General features: G+C 41.6%; 1 protein-coding gene across 4 annotated transcripts in view; it reads right to left on the bottom strand.

The window, feature by feature from the left end:
• Window positions 1-10,531: 10,531 nt before the first annotated feature.
• The window catches only part of LOC110086939 (RNA binding protein fox-1 homolog 3), a 46,305-nt gene continuing 37,554 nt past the window's right edge, over window positions 10,532-19,282 (bottom strand). For all 4 annotated transcript variants that reach the window (XM_073004440.2, XM_073004441.2, XM_073004439.2 and 1 more), the window contains exons 8-12: window positions 18,004-18,139; window positions 16,981-17,020; window positions 16,159-16,241; window positions 16,001-16,073; window positions 10,532-14,247 (exon numbers count right to left, since the gene is read on the bottom strand). In XM_073004440.2, coding sequence (XP_072860541.1) covers window positions 14,203-14,247; window positions 16,001-16,073; window positions 16,159-16,241; window positions 16,981-17,020; window positions 18,004-18,139 — 377 coding nt within the window. In that variant the 3' untranslated portion in view covers window positions 10,532-14,202. The remainder of the gene's footprint in view (window positions 14,248-16,000; window positions 16,074-16,158; window positions 16,242-16,980; window positions 17,021-18,003; window positions 18,140-19,282) is intronic.

Below are 19,282 nucleotides of genomic sequence, written 5' to 3'. Positions count from 1 at the left end.
TAGATTGGCAGGAACTGGGACAAGCAATGGGAGCTCACTCCGTTGCGTGGATCTGAACTGCTGGTCTTTCGACCTTGCAGCCCAGAGGCTTTTGTGGTTTAACCTGCAGTGCCACGACATTCCCTGGTTGTAATCAGGTACTATTTAAACCTAAAAATCAGTGGACCCAACTGAGGTTCTGGGGAAATCAGTTTTTCGACTTCATCTTCTTTGTCTTCTTCATCAGCATAATAAATTGAAGCATTTGAGATTACAGTCAGATTTAGCTGTGCAAATTCATGTGTATCTAGCTGTTATTGTTTCAGATATCTAAGGGGGATTTTTTTAAAAAAATCTGTATAACTACTTAGAGTTTGCAACCAAAACAGAAGGATTTTGTAATGAACTGAAATTTATCTACAGTACACTATCAAAAACTAATTATTAGTAGGACCAGTTGAGGCTCTGGAGGAATAGATCTCAGGATACAACATTTCAATTTTTTTTTTAAAGCTGGAACATCAGCAGGATCCTCCCAAAGTGTCATATTTGTAGCTTTTACTGTTTTAGAGATCATTCAGGACAAACTTTTGTAACTGTTCATGAGATTTTTTGAAAAACTTGGCTTCTATATATGTAAATCATTTAAAGTACAGTATTATACAGTGCTAGTTTCCAGTAAATGTATGCCAAGCAAAGCAAACCCTGCATGGGCACAGAGAGTCCCCCACCTTTTTACCCAGAGAATAGGTGCCCAGCAAACACTACAAATTCTGAAGGAAAAGAAAGAACATTTCGAACGCAAGTGCAATGCAGCTCCCTTTTATTAGGAAATACAATAATATGTCACAAAGTATTTGAAAAGCTGCCAAGTCAAGCAAGATTTGCAAATAAAAACAAGAATGGTGGATTATATTCTGTTATGTGCCCTGAATATTGAATATACACCTGTGCTACTGTAAAGTCAATTCTTTTCTGTGTCTTGATATTTCTATGAGATTAATTTAGTATTGTCTTGATACTTCCATCTCTGGGGTGTTTCCTGTTAGGAGACATGAATGGTAACTTTGCAACACCAAGCATTTCTTTGGAGACGTTGGGGAGGGATAATATGGCCAGAAGAGGAAGTATTGGGGTTATGAAAGGTTGGGGATTAGCATGGTCTCATTCAGACCATTAGATAGACTTTGCAAATTTAAACATGGAGTTAGCAGTGTGCCACTGTAGTGTAACAGTTCATATACTAATGCAGGGAAGCATCTGTTCAGGTCTATTAAAAAATAATGGGGGAGGGACAAGAGTAACACAATCATAATGAGGAAATAGATTAAAACTACGTACAGTATATGGCATTGCATCTTGTAGATTACAAGGCCATGTAGGGTTCTCCAGTCTTCACCACGTTCCCCATTGCATAACCAGTCTCACACTGGTTGGGAGACAGTGTATGCTATAGGGCTTCTGTCAGAGCAGGGAAAAAACTGTGTGATTTCCCTTATGCTCCAAAGATCACACTAGCCTATATATTCAAGCCAACAGGATAGAAAAATGTGCTTTCAGTATCAAGTTGTTCCTAACAATATAAGGCAGTTCCCATTACATTTCAACGTTGCCTTTGTCAGGGGAAATGTCCCATACAGAATTTATTCATCCACACACACTATTGCCCATCCTCCATTTTCCAAGAGGAGTGATATGTCCAAGTGAACTTCACAGATTTTTTTAAAACTTTATTTCTCCTATTCTATAACTGCACCTGAGAGTTGAATACAGTAAATCAGTCCTGAGAAAGGAAGCAGGGAGAGTGGACACACACAAGCAGAGTTGGAAAATGGATAAAGAAGGCTGAGATAAAGTTGAAAAGGGCAGAGAAATAGAGTGTTTACAGAGAGACAAATGAAACAAATGGACAAGCCAGAAGCATCAGCAAGAAAGGAAAGAGATAGCCACATATTGATGGAGACAAAGGAAGTAAAGAAGCATGCACAAAGGAGCAGAAAAAGTGAGCCAAAATTTCAGCAAAAAATAGGAAACCAGTAGGAAAGCACAAGGAGAGCGAGAGAGTGAGTGGAGGCACATGACCACAGAATATGCATGATTAAGGAACTTGATCTTTGTGAACATGTACCAGTAGGAACTGACCTGATCTATACCTCCTGGATTAATGCTTACCTCACAAAATAGTTACTACCTGTGAGATGCAACATTTTTCTAAAAGCCAGCCACAGTTGTTGACACAAACAAAACTATCAAATCATGTTTGAAAACAGTTTTGGAGGTAGAAAATACATCCATAAACACATATTTCTAGACAACATAGCCGCCAGTGTTTAAATAAACATTTAAATGAGGATGTTCACACAATTTTTTTTCTTCGACAAGATGCAGATGAAAATGGAAATGGGATGGAGCAGGCTTATAACTCAACCAATACAGCAGTGGCATGGGCTGAAAACAGGCTGTTCAGCCTGAATAGATTTCTTTGATACCAGCATATGAAAAAAAGAACAACCCAGGGAGGTATCTTGAAGAAAGAAAAGTGACACCTGTAGCACCCTGAAGACTAACAGATTTATTGTAGCCGCAGATACGAGTTCATCAGATCTATGACTAAATGGGGGTGATAGGCCTGTTCTTTCTTACCAGCAGTTTTCCCCAATCTATCATGGCTACCCACCAACAAGAGGAGGCCATCACCTGACATAGAAAACCAAGGGACAAAGTCCTGCAACAAAGTCAAATGCCACCTTTGCTCCCTTAATCCCTAAAGCAACATCATAAAAGTGTTAGACCATTATGTGCCATAGGACCCCTTTTTGTTGCCACCACTGAAGAGACAAACATGGCTATTCGACACAGGGATACTCATGTTTTCATCGTGTGTCCACATTCTGTTATACCATTGTTCAGTTTACCTGAGGAAGCACTCTGGGTACAGTGAACGAAACGTACACTCATACCCAGCTGTCAGTGGGATGTAGGAGTGAATCCAACAGAACTACTTCAACCAATTCATGCTTGAATGAGAAGAGGGACCAAACAGGCCCATTTAATCACATCCAATCTGTATTGTCAGGGGAAATGGCCCAGAAAGAGAGGAGAGGAGAGAAGAAGAAAGAGACAGGAAAGAGAAAGGTAATGGCAGGGAGAAATCAAGAGAGCCAAAAAGGAGAAATTAGTGTATCAAAACAAGCAGGTAAAAGGAAGATAGAAAGTGAGCAGGTGCAATAGGCATAAGGCAAGTAAAAGATATGGAGATACGAGAAATGAGGGCAGGGAGTCTTCGGTCTGTTCAGGTTTAGGTTCACAAGTGAATTGCACCCCAACTTAAACAGAAGTCTCATAATGTTTGGTGTATTTTTAAAAAGGGTTTCTGTTTCAAGAGCCAGAGAGGAACTGGAAGGAAAAAGAATAAAACAGAGGAAGAAAGTGGAATCACTAGAGAGAAGAAATAGAAGGCTGGGTGTATGGGGTTAGAGATTTAAAAGTGGGTCCTCTGTTGCACTTACGAGGTGGATAAAAGCTCTGAAGAATCGTGGTATGAAAAAAGTGGAAGATGGGCAGAGCGATTAATGAGTAGTGCGTATATTGGCTACAGAAGTAAGGCAGGAATAAGGGCATTTAGAATCATGTGATTTTGGAAGGTACACTCATTATAATAATAATAATAATAATATAATAATTATAGCTTCTGGCCTAATTAATTTTATGTTGTTTCCTTAGACAAAATATATTTTTTTAAAAAAGCAAATGTTAGAAATGTGTTTAATAAGACAGAGAAAGACAAAGAGACAGGAAAGAAGAAGGAAGGAAGGAAGGAAGGAAGGAGAGAGAGAGAGAAAGAAAGAAAGAAAGAAAGAAAGAAAGAAAGAAAGAGAAAGAAAGAAAGAAAGAAAAGGAGCAAACAAAGAACTGTGCATAGAAACAGTGTATGAGAAAGAAATTGCATAAGTCTAAGTAGTATGAAATAAGCGAGAAAATGTGCAATGTGACAGGATGGAGCCAGAAAAGAAAGAGATTGAAGCCATAGAAAAAAGATCCATCATGTAAGCCAAGAATCCATCAAAGAAATGGCAATTGCATCATGTCAGATCTGGATAAAGAAGAAAGATTGTAAGAAAAAGGAAGTATGCAAACAAAAGGAATAAGAGTCTTAAGAAACTGAGAAGATATTAGCTGAAACCCTGTTGCACACCTGCTTAAGTCTAAGTTTAACATAAGCGGCAGACGAAATCCTGGAAAGGTGGATGTAATATCCCCAAAGCACCTCTGCAAGTTTATCATGCAATGGTCCCAATATGAACCACACAATGGATTGTGCAATCACTATGTGAACCATGTGATTGGACACTACGAATGCAATGTCGAGGCTCTATATTTGCTATTAGATTAAATTTTGGGTCCCCAGATGTTGTTGAACTAAAACTCCCAGAAGCCTTCACCACTAGCTGTGCTGGCCAAGATTTCTGGGAGCTGAAGTCCAAGAACATCTGGGGACCCAAGACTGGGAATCACTATATAAGAGGGAAAGGAGGAACAGACATTACTCCATAATAGAAGAACCCACACTTGCCCTCAATAACGTGACTGTGTGTAACCCAACAACATCAAACAGGAAAATGCTCTCATTTTCGCTCATTTACTCCTGTTTCTTTCCTCGCAGATAAAAGGCAGAAAAATAGAGGAAGCAAAATGCAGTGTGAGAGATGAGCCGGCATTAAGCATGCAAGCAAGAAGAGAAAAGAGGGCAAGCAGGCAATAATAGTTGACAGTTGAGGCCCAAACTAGACAAGCACATGTGTTTTCAAAACATCCTCCTGCCAGAAATTTTGCCAGAGGGGGCAAGAAGTGGTACTCAACTATTGTCATTGCATGGAGAGATCTCTACTTTCCTGGGCTCTGCTACTTGAAGACATTGTTTTCTGACTGGATGTCTTCCAGGTAGAGACAGAAGGAATTAAGCAACAGAACCAGATGTAGCAAGGAAAAGGGGGGTGGGTCTGCTTGTGTCCCAAATAAGAATTTAAATTTTAGATTAAAAAAAGTACCCCATAGTGATAACAGTGAGTGCATGTTTATCAAATCTGTACACATTTCATTTGGGCTCAAATGACTGGTGGGAAAGAAGAAGGAAAAGCAGAAGAAAACAGGAGATGCAAGGCAGATAAAGAGATAGCAAAGACATGCCAAGCATTTGAGACAAGTGGAGAATGCAAGCAAAGAGAGTGCAGAGAAAGAAAAAAAATGGTGGCCCAGACAGGAATGCAGCTGGAGGAGAGAGCAGTGAGATAGAACGTGCAGCAGGGAGAGAGAGAGAGAGAGAAACGAAAAAGAGAAGGAGAAGATGATGAAAAAAATTGAAAAAGCAAAAAGAGGATTTAAAAAAGTGTGGGAAATGCATGAATTTGAGGGTCAGCCTAGACATTAAGCAAATTGTGTTCTATACTTTGGTTTTGCTTCCACAATATGATTTCCTCAGAGATAAGCGGCTGGATAACTAGACTTGTAAATGAAGCCCATGTTTACCTTCTACTGCCCAATCACAGTTCACAAAGTTCAAGATACCAAGTGGAGGGAAAGCAGATGACAAACATACCTCTTTCAGTACTTAAGGAAGCTCTGTTTCCAGTGACACATAATGTAACTGTCTAGTCTGAACCTGAGAGGCAGAAGGAGAGAAGGACAGAGAAACAGAGGAGGAGAAGAAAGGAAACAAAGAAGATGCAAAGCACACACTGAGAACAGGGATAAGAGGAAGTCAGTGGAGAGGCAAGCTAGACAGAGCACAGACAAAGCTGCAAGGAAGAAATTAAACGTGCTGAAGCTGAATTCTGTTTTAATTTTGGAGGTTATAAACAAAATAAAAATAAAAATTAAAGAACAAATATATATACTTTAAATTGTGGTAGAGCTTGGCAGTACAAGGTAACTTATCATCATCATTTTAGGTTATCAGCCTTTTCTTCTGAATGCTGCCCAATTCAGGAAGACACACACACCCTGTTTGTTTACCAGGGAGTATTAAGAATTTGAGTAAGAGAGAAACCACACGCAATATCCGGTCATAGGCGAAGAAACCATGGCTTCTCACTTTTACAGTGTAATTCTGTAGCACAGGATGATGACCTTTACATGAGGATTCAGGGTTTGTGATCAGAAGGAGAGCAGAAACCACAGGAAACTATAAGCATAAGAAGACCAGAAATGAAATCAGTGGAGGAGAAAGTAAAGGTGAAGTGAGCAAGGGAGAACGAGAGCAAGAAAGTGCATTAGCTGGTGCAGAGAGCACAAGAGGTCAGAAAGACAAAAACAGATCAAGTGAAATGCCAAGGGTTAAATTAAAAATTATCCTCTACTGCCCAATCACAGTCCACCGAGTTCAAGATACTGAGCTGAAGGAAAGCAGTGGTATGACAAACAGATCTCTTTCAATACTTAAGCAAGCTCTGTTTCCAATGACACACAACTGTAACTGTCTAGTCTGAACCTGAAAGTCAGAAGGAAAGAAGGAGAGAGAGAAAGAGAAGATGAAGAGAGAGGAAGCAAAGAAGACTCAAAGCACACGCTGAGGACAGAGATAGCAGGAACTCAGTGGAGAGGCAAGCTAGATAGAGCACAGGCAAATGGTTACCTATCAGTTTTCAGAGAGATAGCCATGCTAGTCTGTTTCAACCTATATAATAAAAATAAAAAGAAGGAAGGAAGAAAGAAAGAAAGAATTGTAGCAACTTTAACAGATTGATTTCAGCATGTGTGTTTCTGGATGTAATCCATATCATCTGAGGAAGCAGACTGTGAAAGCTCACACTGAAATAAATAAATAAAGTGTGCAGCTTATGTACTGCTCCGTAGCGCTTAAAGTTCTCTCTGGGCAGTTTACAATTTAATTATGCAGACTACATATTGCCACCTACCCCCAGTGAGCTGGATACTCAATTTCCTGACCACGGAAGGATGGAAAACGGAGTCAACCATGAGCCAACTACCTGATTCCTTTTGGGATTGAACTCAGATCATGAGCAGAGTCTTGATTACAGTACTGCAGTTTAACCACTGCACCACAAGGCTCCTTCTGTTAGTCTTAAAGAAGCTCTAGTACTTTTGTTTTTGCTCCATACTTGGCCCCGTATATCTCCCCGCCCCGGTATATTTTCTTTAATAAAAATGCAACATAAGGGGACAGTCAGTACAAGTGGAGGAAAGGGTGAGAAGAGAGGGAACAGGGACTGCTTAAGCCATTCCCTTCCAGAGATTTTTCTGTTCAAATTCTTTCCTATTAAGCCTGTCTTCTCTGGTGCAAGGTGCACCTTCCCCCCCCCCCCCGCCTTAGAGACGGTGATTTTGAGCAGGAAAAAAATGGAGGAGTTAAAGAGTTCCCTCTTTTCCCTGCTTATGTTAATCACATGCAAAGATTAATTTTGGCTTTAGAAGAAAAGGGGAAAAAAGAGGGAGTATATACACAATCGAAGGTCGTAAGCAGAATGCAGGGAATAAGCGATTGTGGAAGCAGAAACAGGAGTGATACAAAATCAGCCACTGAAAGGTGAAGAAATAAGAAGGAAAGCACAGAAGTATGTGAGCAAGGAAAGAAGGTGCAGGAGAAAGAGAGAAGCAGACAAGCCAAGAAAAGGAGAATGAGAGGAAATGGGTGAGAAGAATGTAGAAAGATGGTCCACCTCTTTCTTTCAGGCAAAATGCCTCTTTTCTGCTTTAAATTCTGTGTAAAATCAGACACTAGATATCACATATCATTGGAAGAACAAAACATGTTAATGTTTCAGCAGTATCTGGTCAATCAGAAAGCAAACAAAGGCCTGACGACCAAGCACAAAACATTTGCAAACTAAGGGAGACCAGAGAAACTCAAGGGGTTATGATCCAGTTGTTTTTAACACTGAAGGAAGGCTACTTCTTACAAAGAGACCTTTCTGTCATTCATTTGAACCTATAGGTGTCTGTCCCTTTCAGGTCAATTACTACCAGGTGTTAAATTAGAGCTAAAATCAATCCCAAGCACCTAGCATGGACAGAACTGAATCTGCAAGTCTGTCACGATAAGTACTGCAAGAGATCACTTGCCAATCCGATAAAACTAGAATTCCAATCCAGAGTAGAACACAATTTTAAACGGAAACAGACAGCAGTGTGAAGAATTTAAAAACACACTCATATATGCAAGGGAATCTATTTAAACCAATATCACTTTTTGATACTGCAGACTTGTAGTTTCACTCAGGAATACTGAGTTAAGCAGAGTTTAATAGCCAACACATATACTGTAATTAAATTTTCCTTGTCTCATTTCCACGGGTTGTTCTGCACGTGAAACAAAATGAAATGGGAAAATGCAATGGAGATACTATGTCAGACTACTTGAATTGAGATAGGATCGTTCACCTTCATGTGCGTGTTTTTGTTTCCTAACACTTGAAACTACAACAGTAAAGCAAAAATAAACTGTAGAGATATCCCCTGTGAGCTGTATCTGGGATTACCAGCTGCAAAAGAGGCTGAGGCTTTTGCACCTTTAATAATTGTGTTCCCTCTTCTTCGCAACAATTTAAAGGGGCAAGGGCCCCGTTCTCTTTTGTGCTTGGATCTTCTAGCAGTACAAATTCATTTTAAACACTACCTCAAGATTCAGATGCCTCACACCACTTCCTCTGTAGACCAAGGGAAAGATGTGCAGTTCAAATGCCATAGGCTTTATCCAGAAATAAACTTTACAAGAGAAAGGAAATACTTTGTGCAAAGGTTAGGATATGTGAGAAAAAGATGCAGCTGTTGCTGATTTAATTGAAAGATAATCAGGGGGAGAAATGTAAAGTGAGAAAGAAGCAGCAGCATGAAGCAAGGCATCAAGGTACCCCTTTGCTGTCAAAAGAATGTTTTACAAGCCCTGTCCCCTAAATGCACCACAAGGCGATTTCTCAACTTTCCCTGACAAGGCAAACCAAAGCATTTGTTTATGAGAAGAAGCATATTTGGGAGATTTCACCAAGAATGTTGGGATCATTTCAAATCAACTGCTGTCCCAGAGCTTGGAGAAGATCCTTTTTTTTATTGCAAGTTTCAACATGGCGAATGGGATGATTTGGAGAATTATAATGATGGTGGTGTTGGGGACCCTTTTCCAAACTCTGTTTCTGTAAAGAATGTGCCTCCTTAAAGGTGTTATTCCACTGGGGGAAAGTACCAACTCAAGTTCCTAGATTACACCACTTAAAAAGGTGGTGGAATCTGGGAACTAGAGTCGGCACCTTCCCCTAGTCACCTAGTGGTTTGCTTGATTTATCCGTGTATTATTATTACTAGTGATAATATGTAGAAACTGAGAATATAGGTTTTGTAGTACTTGTTTTTTCGGACAAAAATGGAAAAACATGTACTACGAAACCTATATCCTCACAGTTTCTACACATTATCACTAGTAATAATAATACACGGATGAATCAGGCAATAGACTAAACACAGAATATAGCTGAAGGGGAGGTGTACACTCAACACAACCCCTCAGAACTGTCCTTCACCAAAATGTCAAATCATGCCCTCAGAAGCTTCTGAGAGGTGTGATTTGCCACTGAAAGTACACTTTCTCCTCTTGTCCTGGACTTCTGTGAGTTTTTTTTTAAGATGCCCCCTTTTTTTAGAAATAAGAAGTGACCGGCTAGTCCAGTGAGTCCCAATCTTGGGTCCCTAGATATTCTTGGATCCCAGAAGCCTTCACCATGAGCCACATGGGACAGGATTTCAGGGAGTTGTAGTCCATGAATATATGGGGACCCAAGGTTGTGAACCACTGATCTAGGGGCATAATTGGCCATTGGGGAGGGGCAGTTAACTCTTTTTCAAAGGACAGCAGTTCAGGGGCTCACACTGTGGGCGCTGAAGCCTACATTTGAGCTGGAGGCTTCATTCCCCCCACACACACCTGTGTGGTAGGGAAATGTTCCAAAATGTGGACAGCCTGGCTTTTCCATTTCCACAGAGCAGTAGGGAAGTGTCCACCATTTTACCACTAGCATTCAGTTATCCATATACTGGAAACAGTACAAAGTGGTTTGAGAGAGGTATTATGTCCCATCGTACACACACAGTTTTGTTCCACTGTTATCTGGGGCCAAGAATGTTTGATAGACTTTCTTTAACAATAAATAATAATTGTGTGCCATCAAGTCAGTTCAGACTTAGGGTGACCCTTTTCAGGGTTTTCTAGGTAGCAATTACTCAGAACTGCAACCTCTGAAACCTTCTGAATTAATTTAACCAAAAAATGGGGTGAGTATTTGCATAAAGAACTGCCATTCCTTTTCCCAGACCTTCAGGTCTCCACCCCCACCCCCACCAAGCCACCAGATAAACACAGTGGCCATGAGATCTGTTCTTGTTTTTAAATTTCTCCATGTTCTGACTCCCTGCCAACCAAGAGTGGAGAATTGGAAGCAAGCAAGTCATTGGGCTGGAGAAGGAAAAGAGGAACTATGCAGCCGCAGAGGAAGAGGAGGAGGAGGAGGAGGAGGAGGAAGAAGAAGAAGAGGCAGAGTAATAGAAGTTAGCCAGAATAAGGATTTTATTACAGTAACAAGGAAACACTGAAAAGAACAAAGCGTTTGTGTAGAAGGGTTTCCCTGAGATATTGCATGACGAAGTAAGCAGGTATCGCTGGAGGCACTCCAGCCCATGAAGCAAATGGCAAGGAACAGAAATTGTTTCTGCTTTGGGATCAGCAGCTTTTAGCAAGAGGAGGGAGGAGGCTTGCTCTTTGACTCCTGCTTTTAAAAAATCTCTAGACTTCAATCCTATACCGAGGCATATACGTTACATTGCATTCATTAATGCCCCTTTGCTTTTCCAGTTGGGCAGCCTACATGTCAATGAGTGCCACACAGCCACCCTCCTGAGCAGTCAAAACAGGTTCTCAGCATTACTAGTTTGAATCTTTCGTATGTTCTGCATGTATGTATGTGCGCATGTGTATACATATCTATCTACAGTAAGACCCCGTATCTGAAGAAGATCAGTTCAAACCCACCACACCTATAATTTCTGAAAAACATGGATTATAATGAATACTATACATAGCATGGTCTCTGGCTTTGGTATATGCATTTTTAGAAATATATATTTTTAGGATTTTTCTTTTAATTTTTTTTCTGTTTTCAGACTGTGGATAAATGAATCAGTGGATACTGATCCCACAGATAAGGAGGTCCTACTAGATAGATAGATAGATAGATAGATAGATAGATAGATAGAGAGAGAGAGAGAGAGAGAGAGAGAGAGAGAGAGAGAGAGAGAGAGAGAGAGAGAGAGAGAGAGACCTATACAATAATATTTACCTTTGCATAATCCCTATTCAATTCTTTGGTAGACATGAAGATGATTGTACTGTTCCTTTCTTTTCCAGTTATGAACATTCCCAGGATTTAACAACAAATAAAAATAAAATATACCCATTAAAAAAAAATACTTTTGTTGATTTTAAAGGAGCAGCCCAGGCAAAATAAGGTGGGCATTTATGTATTTATAAATATATATATATCAAAGTGAGCCTAAATAGAAACTGTGATGCTAATTTCTGCCAATAGGTGTTAGTTCACCAGTTTAGGCATTTGGCTGAGGAGCCAGAGGTCGGGGGTTCAATTCCTCCACTGTGCCTCCTTGACAGGGGCTGGATTTGATGATCCGGAGGGCTCCTTCTGGCTCTGCAGTTCTAAGTTTACTATTAAAGGTACTACCCGTCCTTGTTTTTGGATGCGTGAGAGAACATGTCCCTTTTTGGTTTTTTGCTGCTAAATTGAGTAGTTTCCAGAGGAACCGCTCACATTAATGTGTTTGATGTTTCTTGATGCAACAAAGATCTCCATTATCCTCATACTCAGAGCCCTTTCTCTCCTTCCTAGCTGTTTCAAAAGAAAAACAACAATCTAAAATGCAAATTCCATTTTCTCATGAGAGAACAACAAGCGCAAAAACCCTGAACAAAATATTACCAATTTCCCTCAGAATTTAAAACAAGGAGAATACTTTTTAGAAAAAAAAATTCTGAAAGTTTTCACAGAAAAATAAAAGGCTGGCTTCAGCCACTGCTTGTCCTGAGGTGATGCCCAAAGCAGATCAGAGATGCAGGAAAGCAAACAAAAAGAAGCATAGTGTTAGCACGTCATGAAGGAGAAAAATATCGAAGACTAATCAGAGAGAAGGAAAAGGACAGGGAATGAGAAAAGCAAGGGGAGAACTCCAGAGAGGAACCCATATGGGAGGGACAGGAAATCTAAGGCCCTGTCAAGGGGTGTGGATTCCAGCTCCCATCAGTCCCAATCTGCATGCTCTATAGCCACCAATGATGGCAGTTGTAGTCCAGCAACATGTTGAAGGCCATACATTTCCCTCCAATGTATAACACAATGCAGCAAATGAGAAAACAAATGTATCTTCTGCCCCTTGAATCCTGGGAGCCTTAGTATAGCATTTTAAAGCCACTTTCCCCAAGATCTTTGGGGAAGCCATGAAGGATACAGGTGCATAAAAATGCAGAAACTGGCTTGAAATAAGTTGTCGTTGTCCTTCCACCCACCCATGTAAATGCCAGAGTCTTAGGTACACTAGTTAGTGTATCTTGTGGCAAATAGTCCAGATATCATTGCTTAGGGATACAACATGGCTATCTGTATGGCTCACAAGGCTGCATGAGGCCTCCCAGAATCTGCCAACCACCATGGCAACGCTGGGAGTTCTAGCGCAAAAAGTCACTTTCCCAAGCTCTGATTGTACCACAATTATAAAACTGCTTTCAAGTGTTCTAATTGTTGTGTTATTTGACTTGTGGCAGAAACAGGCTTTTAAAGATAACCCATCGTTGTTGCTGTTATGTGCTGTCAAGTTGAAACTTATTGATTGATTGATTGATTGATTGATTGATTGATTGAATTTCTATCCTGCCCATCTAGACCAAAGGACTTACAGCGACCCTAACCAGGCTTTCAAGATAAGTGAGATATTTAAGGAGTGGTTTGTATCAGTTCCACTCCTCTAGTGAGTTTCCACGGCAGTGCAGGGATTGGGACCCTGGTCTCTATAGAGTCCTAGTCTATTACTCCATTCCCTACACCACAATGGGTATCTTAAGAGAAATGTTCCTAGGAAATGATTGGTGCGTCACCACAGAATTTCTCTTAACTTACTGGGTTCTGCCAATTAGCTTGTTTTGTAATTGGTCTTCAGGGTTTTTAGCACAGAATTGCTTTCTATTCAGATTTCTCATGTTTCTCTGAGGCTTCAATGCTAGCATGATTTCAATTCTAATTATAATTTATCTTTAATGTCTGTTTTTCCCCCCTATGTCTTCTGTCATAATGGTTTGAACACGTGTTGTTGTTTCAACTTATATACTGCCCCATAGTGCTAGAATGCTCTCTGGGCAGTTTACAACATAAATATGCAAGGAACAACTTGCACCCCAAGCACACTGGGTACTCATTTTACCAACCTTGTAGGGATGGAAGGCCGGGTCAACTTTGAGCCAGTTCCCTGAACCTGTCGGGGCTGAATTCAGCAAGAGGCTTGACTGCAGTACTGCAGTTTAACCACTGCACCACGAGGCTCACTTGGAAACTGTTTTAAAAATGTGGTACAAGTAAAGCTTGGAAAAGTTACTTTTCACACTACAAGTCCCAGAATTCCAATGCTGCCTGGAAGATTCTCGAAGATGTCATCCCGAAAAGTAACTGCTCCATGCTCTGCAGAACTAAAGAATATGCAATAATAAGTTTGGAAACTTCTGTACATACACTGCAGAACAGAAGGAGCTCCGGGATGTGATTCAGAAAAGGATTTCGACAGCTTTCAGAGTTCACACAAACAAACGCAGAGGACAGCCATAGTTTTAATCCAGTGCACCTCGCTGATTCCAAGGCCAAGAACCTAGCTGTGGTTGCATATTTCTTGGTCTGTACTGCATGCGAGTTTGTTTTGCTGTCCAGCACTAGGATCCAGCAGTGAAAGATCAGAAACAATGTTGAAAGCTGTCCCCAGTATTAGTGTGCTGCTGGTTGGGAGTGACCTGCACCAAGCGCCTGCCTGCCTTTTGCACTCAATGTCTCACACATACAAACACACACACATAGACACACACACACACAAACAAGTCTCAGCGCCGGTCCCACCATCTCTGCCATCAGCTCACAGGCGCCTCCTAGTGGCTCAACACCAGCACTTGGTCCTTCAGTATGGAGTGAAGCGGTTACATCCTCCTCTATATAAGCTGGTCTGTGAGAAAGAGAGAAAGTACACATGTGATCTTAACATCCAAAAGCTGTGTGCGTGTGTGTGTGTGTATTTCACAATCAAAGAATGGGAAGGAATACAGAAGCCCTGCATCTCAAGAATCATGATGTGCTTCTATAACCCAGCCTGTGTGGAACGTAGCTTCCTCTCCCCTCTTCTTTGGATTCTATTCTATTCTGAACTTTCATTACATTAGATGTACCTCAAAGTGGGGCAGGGGATGGTACCTACCACGACATACGTAATACAATGCGGGGTGCTTCTGTTTATGGGTCCAGACAGAAGCTGGATAATTTCCTTGTTTGGACTACAACTCCCCAGAATCCTCCAGCAAGCAAACAACCAGTCATACGCAGATCAACAGCTTTACTCTGGATACAGCATGGCACAAAGAAAGAAAAGGCACCCCCCACCCCATGCCAGGGGGTAGGATGAGAAGCGTGGCTGACTCATGCCTCCTGTCTCTCCTCTTCACCTGCCCACTGGAAACAGAATGTCCATACAGTCTTCTTTGGAGAGCTGCATGGCTGTCCTCATCTAAAATGTTTGTGCATTTTCCCATATCAGAGAAAGGGAGTTTTCCTTTCTGGATGTGCTTGCAGAACCCAGTATTCCAACCCCTTGAAACTTTCTTAAACTGCCAAATGCAGCATAAAAAAATCTGGGGAATCTCGAGGAAGATCAACATAACATAACATAACATAACATAACATAACATAACATAACATAACATAACATAACATAACATAACATAACATAACATAACATAACATAACATAACATAACATGTTTCAATTTTATGATACACTGGCTGGTAAACACTGCCATCTACTGGCCATTTTGAAAGGACGCATTAAAGCTACAGAGTTTCTAAAAGTCAGAGCCAGGCTGGAGGATTCTAAAAGTTTTAATTCCAAAAAGTAATTTCTCCAACTCTGCCAAAACTCTACTTGAGACTAGAGCGCAGTGGTGCCTTGCAAGATGAATTTAATTTCTTCCGCGGTTAATGTTGTCTTGCGAAAAATTCATCTTGCGAAACGGGTTTTCCCATAGGAATGCATTGAAATCTAATTAATGCGTTCCTATGGGCAAAAAAAAGTCAGAACAAAGTCAAATTTGGTTTACAAAGGGTTTATTAAGTGCTCTTTAAAGCCATACATATTACGCAGATGATTTAAAAATTTTCAATCAAAAAACTTTAACTTTTTAAACGTCATTTAAACATCCTTTAAACATCATTTTAAAATGATTTGCTGATTTAAAAATCAGCAAACATGAGGCAGGAACAAAAAACCCAAAAACATTCTTCTTGCAAAGCACGGCCATAGGAACATTTGTCTTGCCATTGCCAACCCCCATTGCCAAAGCTATTTGTCTTGCGAGGTTTTTTTTTGTCCTGCGAGGCTTTTGTCTTGCGAGGCACCACTGTACCAAAAAGACCTCAGCCTTTGCTATAATTATAATCATTCTAACAATTTACATCCTGCTGCTGCACAGGAGAGCCCAAGATGGCTAACAATTCACATTAAAAATATAGTTGAAATCCTAAATTACAAATATTTAAAATCACTATTACAAAAACCCAGTGATGTGTTTTATCTCTTACTGAAGTGTGGGAGCATACGTATCGTTTTTTGACCGGTGTTTTCCTTGTTCCTATGTGAGCACCTGCCTGCCACGTACCGTACAGACCAAAACATCTTCCTTTGTGAACGGTGCCCATGCAATGTCTTACCATGGCGCCAACTCCATAGGTGGGGGTCATCGTATGGTGATAGGGCTCAGCCGTAGTGTAGACCCTTCCATACCTGTGGCAAGGAACCCAAGGACATATTTGTAGGCAGAGCTTTAGGAACACTGAATACATTACAGATTCACCAGCTTCCAACTTACCCGTCACTATAGGCGGCTGCCGCTGTTGCGGCTGCTGCAGCAGCTGCTGGCATCTGGGCCACTCTGTATGCTGCAGGATAACCCTGCAACCCAAAGGACACAACATTCATGTCAATAGTCCACAATGTGTGTGACTTCCCCATTAAACCCCTCCAATGAGAACTGCAGCTTTGTTCACAGGTCTTCTTTTCCCCAATCCTGAACCAAGCAAGCTAGGTTAACATAACTAAAACCAAGCTGTAATTCTGCCTGACAAAGCCATGCCGGCCCTGCCATTAGACAGACAGAGGCATCTGCCTCAAATGGCAGATACTGGGGGGCAGCAGGAAAGTATGGCCAGAAAAGGAGCCTTGTGCTGGATAGACCTGAACTGGCCTGCTACGTTCAGGTGCAGTGGAGATGCTTTCTCCATCACCAGTATGGAAGAAAGATCCAGCTGCCAATCCAAAGAACTGGCTTTTACCCTTTGACTCAGGCAGCAAAATGTCTTGGGCTGGCCTTGCATCAAAGAACACCTTGGATTTCTGTCCTCCAGGGCATACATCTGTCATCCCAGAGACCTACCAGCCACAAGAACTCTCAACTTTATGTGGTCGGACAATCCATCTGCTATTTGATCACTGTGTGCTGTTTGGTAATAGCACTATTTTCACACTTCCCCACCCTGTGAGCTATCCCAAAGATCTGCCACCCCATGGCTCTCGCTCTGTCTTTGCAAACCCCATGAAGCCGGTGCCACTCCCTTCCTCCATTCCTGGACTGCCAGCATGGGCACCTCCCCGAGACCGCTTAAACCCCAAAGACACCCAGATAAGGACTTACATAGAGGTCAGAACCATACAGGCCATCTGGATAGAGGACGCTGGATAGACAGAGCAGGGGGAGAAAAGAAAAGTCAGTGTGCAGACAGCAACTTCCTTACATCCCCTGGTTCATATTTGCAATATTAATTCCAGATATCACACAGCCTCATCTTCAAGCCTATCAGGAAGATGAAAAAGCTTCTGGGCATATGCAGAGTGTCCCTCCATCCCCATTTAGTCAGCATAAAATGCTACTGTATATTTGGTGTAAGCCTTTTAAGGAAATAAGTTATTACACTTGGTTGGGTGGGGTGGAGAACACAGTTCTTCAGACGTTGCTAGACTATAGCTGCCCTCCGCATGGGCTATGCCAGAAGATAGTCCAACATCTGGAGGGCCACAGGTTTCTGACCTTTGCTTCAGACATGACTGCGACTCAGCGAGCACTTCTGCCTGGGCATATTTTTAAGGGGTGTGTACCAGACTACAACTCCAACCATCCCCATCCAGCATTGACTGGATTTGCAAATAGGAATTAGGAGTTGTAGTCCAAAGCAGCTGTAGGATATCAGGTTGGGGAAAGCTGCCTTTGTAGCAATACTATCAAGCTGCTTCCTCAGTCTGACACCTCCTCTCAACGCTACCATCCCATCCTTAACATGACTGGTCTCAAATGTTTTCAGAAGCTAGGCAGGATTGGGCTGGGTTGACACTTGGATGGAAAACCACCAGGGTGTACCAGCGATCCCCAGAGCTAGGGAAGAGATCAGCCAGAAACCCTGGAGATTTCTGGTTCCTGGCTGGCATGGGAAAAACTGGACTAATGGACCACAGCTTTAAATCTGTGTACAGGGCAGCTTCCACTGTCTCCTTGAATGGCTGGATAGCTCATTGGTTTACGCATCTGGCTGTAGAGCCAGAGGTTGGGGGTTTGATCCCCTACTGTACCTCCTTGATAGGAATTGGACTCCATGATCTATTCTGTAGGATCCCTTCCTGCTTTGTAGTTCTAAGATGATGATGATGATTACAAACTGCTCACCTGCCATAGGCTGGAACTGGAGAAGGGGTAGGTGCTGCTCTGATAGGATTATAAATGGTGGCTCGGCCACGTCCACGCAGAGCCCCACGATATGCCAGGGCAGCTGGAGCCATCATGGGGTAAGGGATGCTTGCCACTGGGTGAGAGTGAATAAGGTACATCCCATGAACAACAGAGATAGAAAATGATCATATTATTATTTACATGCACATCCTTCCTTTCCTTCATTGAGTTGTTGAAAGTGGTGTATACAGCTCTCCTCTTTCCCAGTTTTCTCCTCCCCAAAATCCTTTGAAGTAGGTCAGGCTGAGAGAGAGGGAGTGGCCAAACCTCATCCTGTATGTTTCATGGTTCATCCAGGATTAGAACCCACATCTCTCACGTACCCAGCCTTTAACCACTATACACCTTGGCTCTCCTATATCCCATCTTTGGGGCAGATGAGCTGAGATCCATTCCAATGTGGAGGGTACCCAAATGAAGCAGAGCTAGCTTATCAGATTCTGAAGTGAAACAACCACACAAAAGGGAGACTTTATAAGACCAAGGCAATCTTAATGCTGCCTTTGAATCCTGAGTAGAGATGCCCAGTGATCAGGAAAAAAAAATTCCTCCAAGTGCAGAAAAAGGCTGATTGTCACACCAGGAACATTGCATACTTCCTTTAGTACTGCAAATTGGCTTGTTTGGTTAGTTAATGGTAAGCACAGACCTTGTTTGCATGGCTGATTGCTCATTCACCGAAAGACTGCCTATACCAGATCTCTGGAACACTGAAAGATGTTTAATGTTGTCCAATACCAGTAAACTGGAGGTTTTAAAACTGAGATTAAAAACCTCATTTGCTGGAGATTTTAAACTGAGAATATATCAGAAGCCACTGGCAATGGTGCGGCTAAAAAATATTGTAAATAAATAAATAAATAAATAAATAAGGTATGCTTTTAGCTGTGGACTTCTGACTTCAGCGGGGGATTGGACTCAATGATCTTTGAGGTCCCTTCCTGCTCTACACGTTTTTCTGCTTCTAACAATGTGGTGCATAGTTTGGCCCTACACCATCTCTTGATGAGGATCCTAAGAAGAATAGAGAGGATTTTTTTTCCAGGCAAGAAAGAAACAATATGATTCTGTTATGAGGTTCTATAAGTAGGTTTAGGGACAGCAAACAGACATTTTGGTGGCCACTGTGGTCAACGCCTGTAGTGACAGAAACATTATTTCTGACTTAATAAAGGGCATGGATATTGGTGAAAAAGTGGGATGATAGAACAGAGCA

The sequence above is a fragment of the Pogona vitticeps genome, chromosome 6, assembly GCF_051106095.1.
Source record: "Pogona vitticeps strain Pit_001003342236 chromosome 6, PviZW2.1, whole genome shotgun sequence".
NCBI lineage: Eukaryota > Metazoa > Chordata > Lepidosauria > Squamata > Agamidae > Pogona > Pogona vitticeps.
Note: the sequence above shows the minus strand (reverse complement) of the source record. Positions and strands in the feature narration are given on the sequence as shown.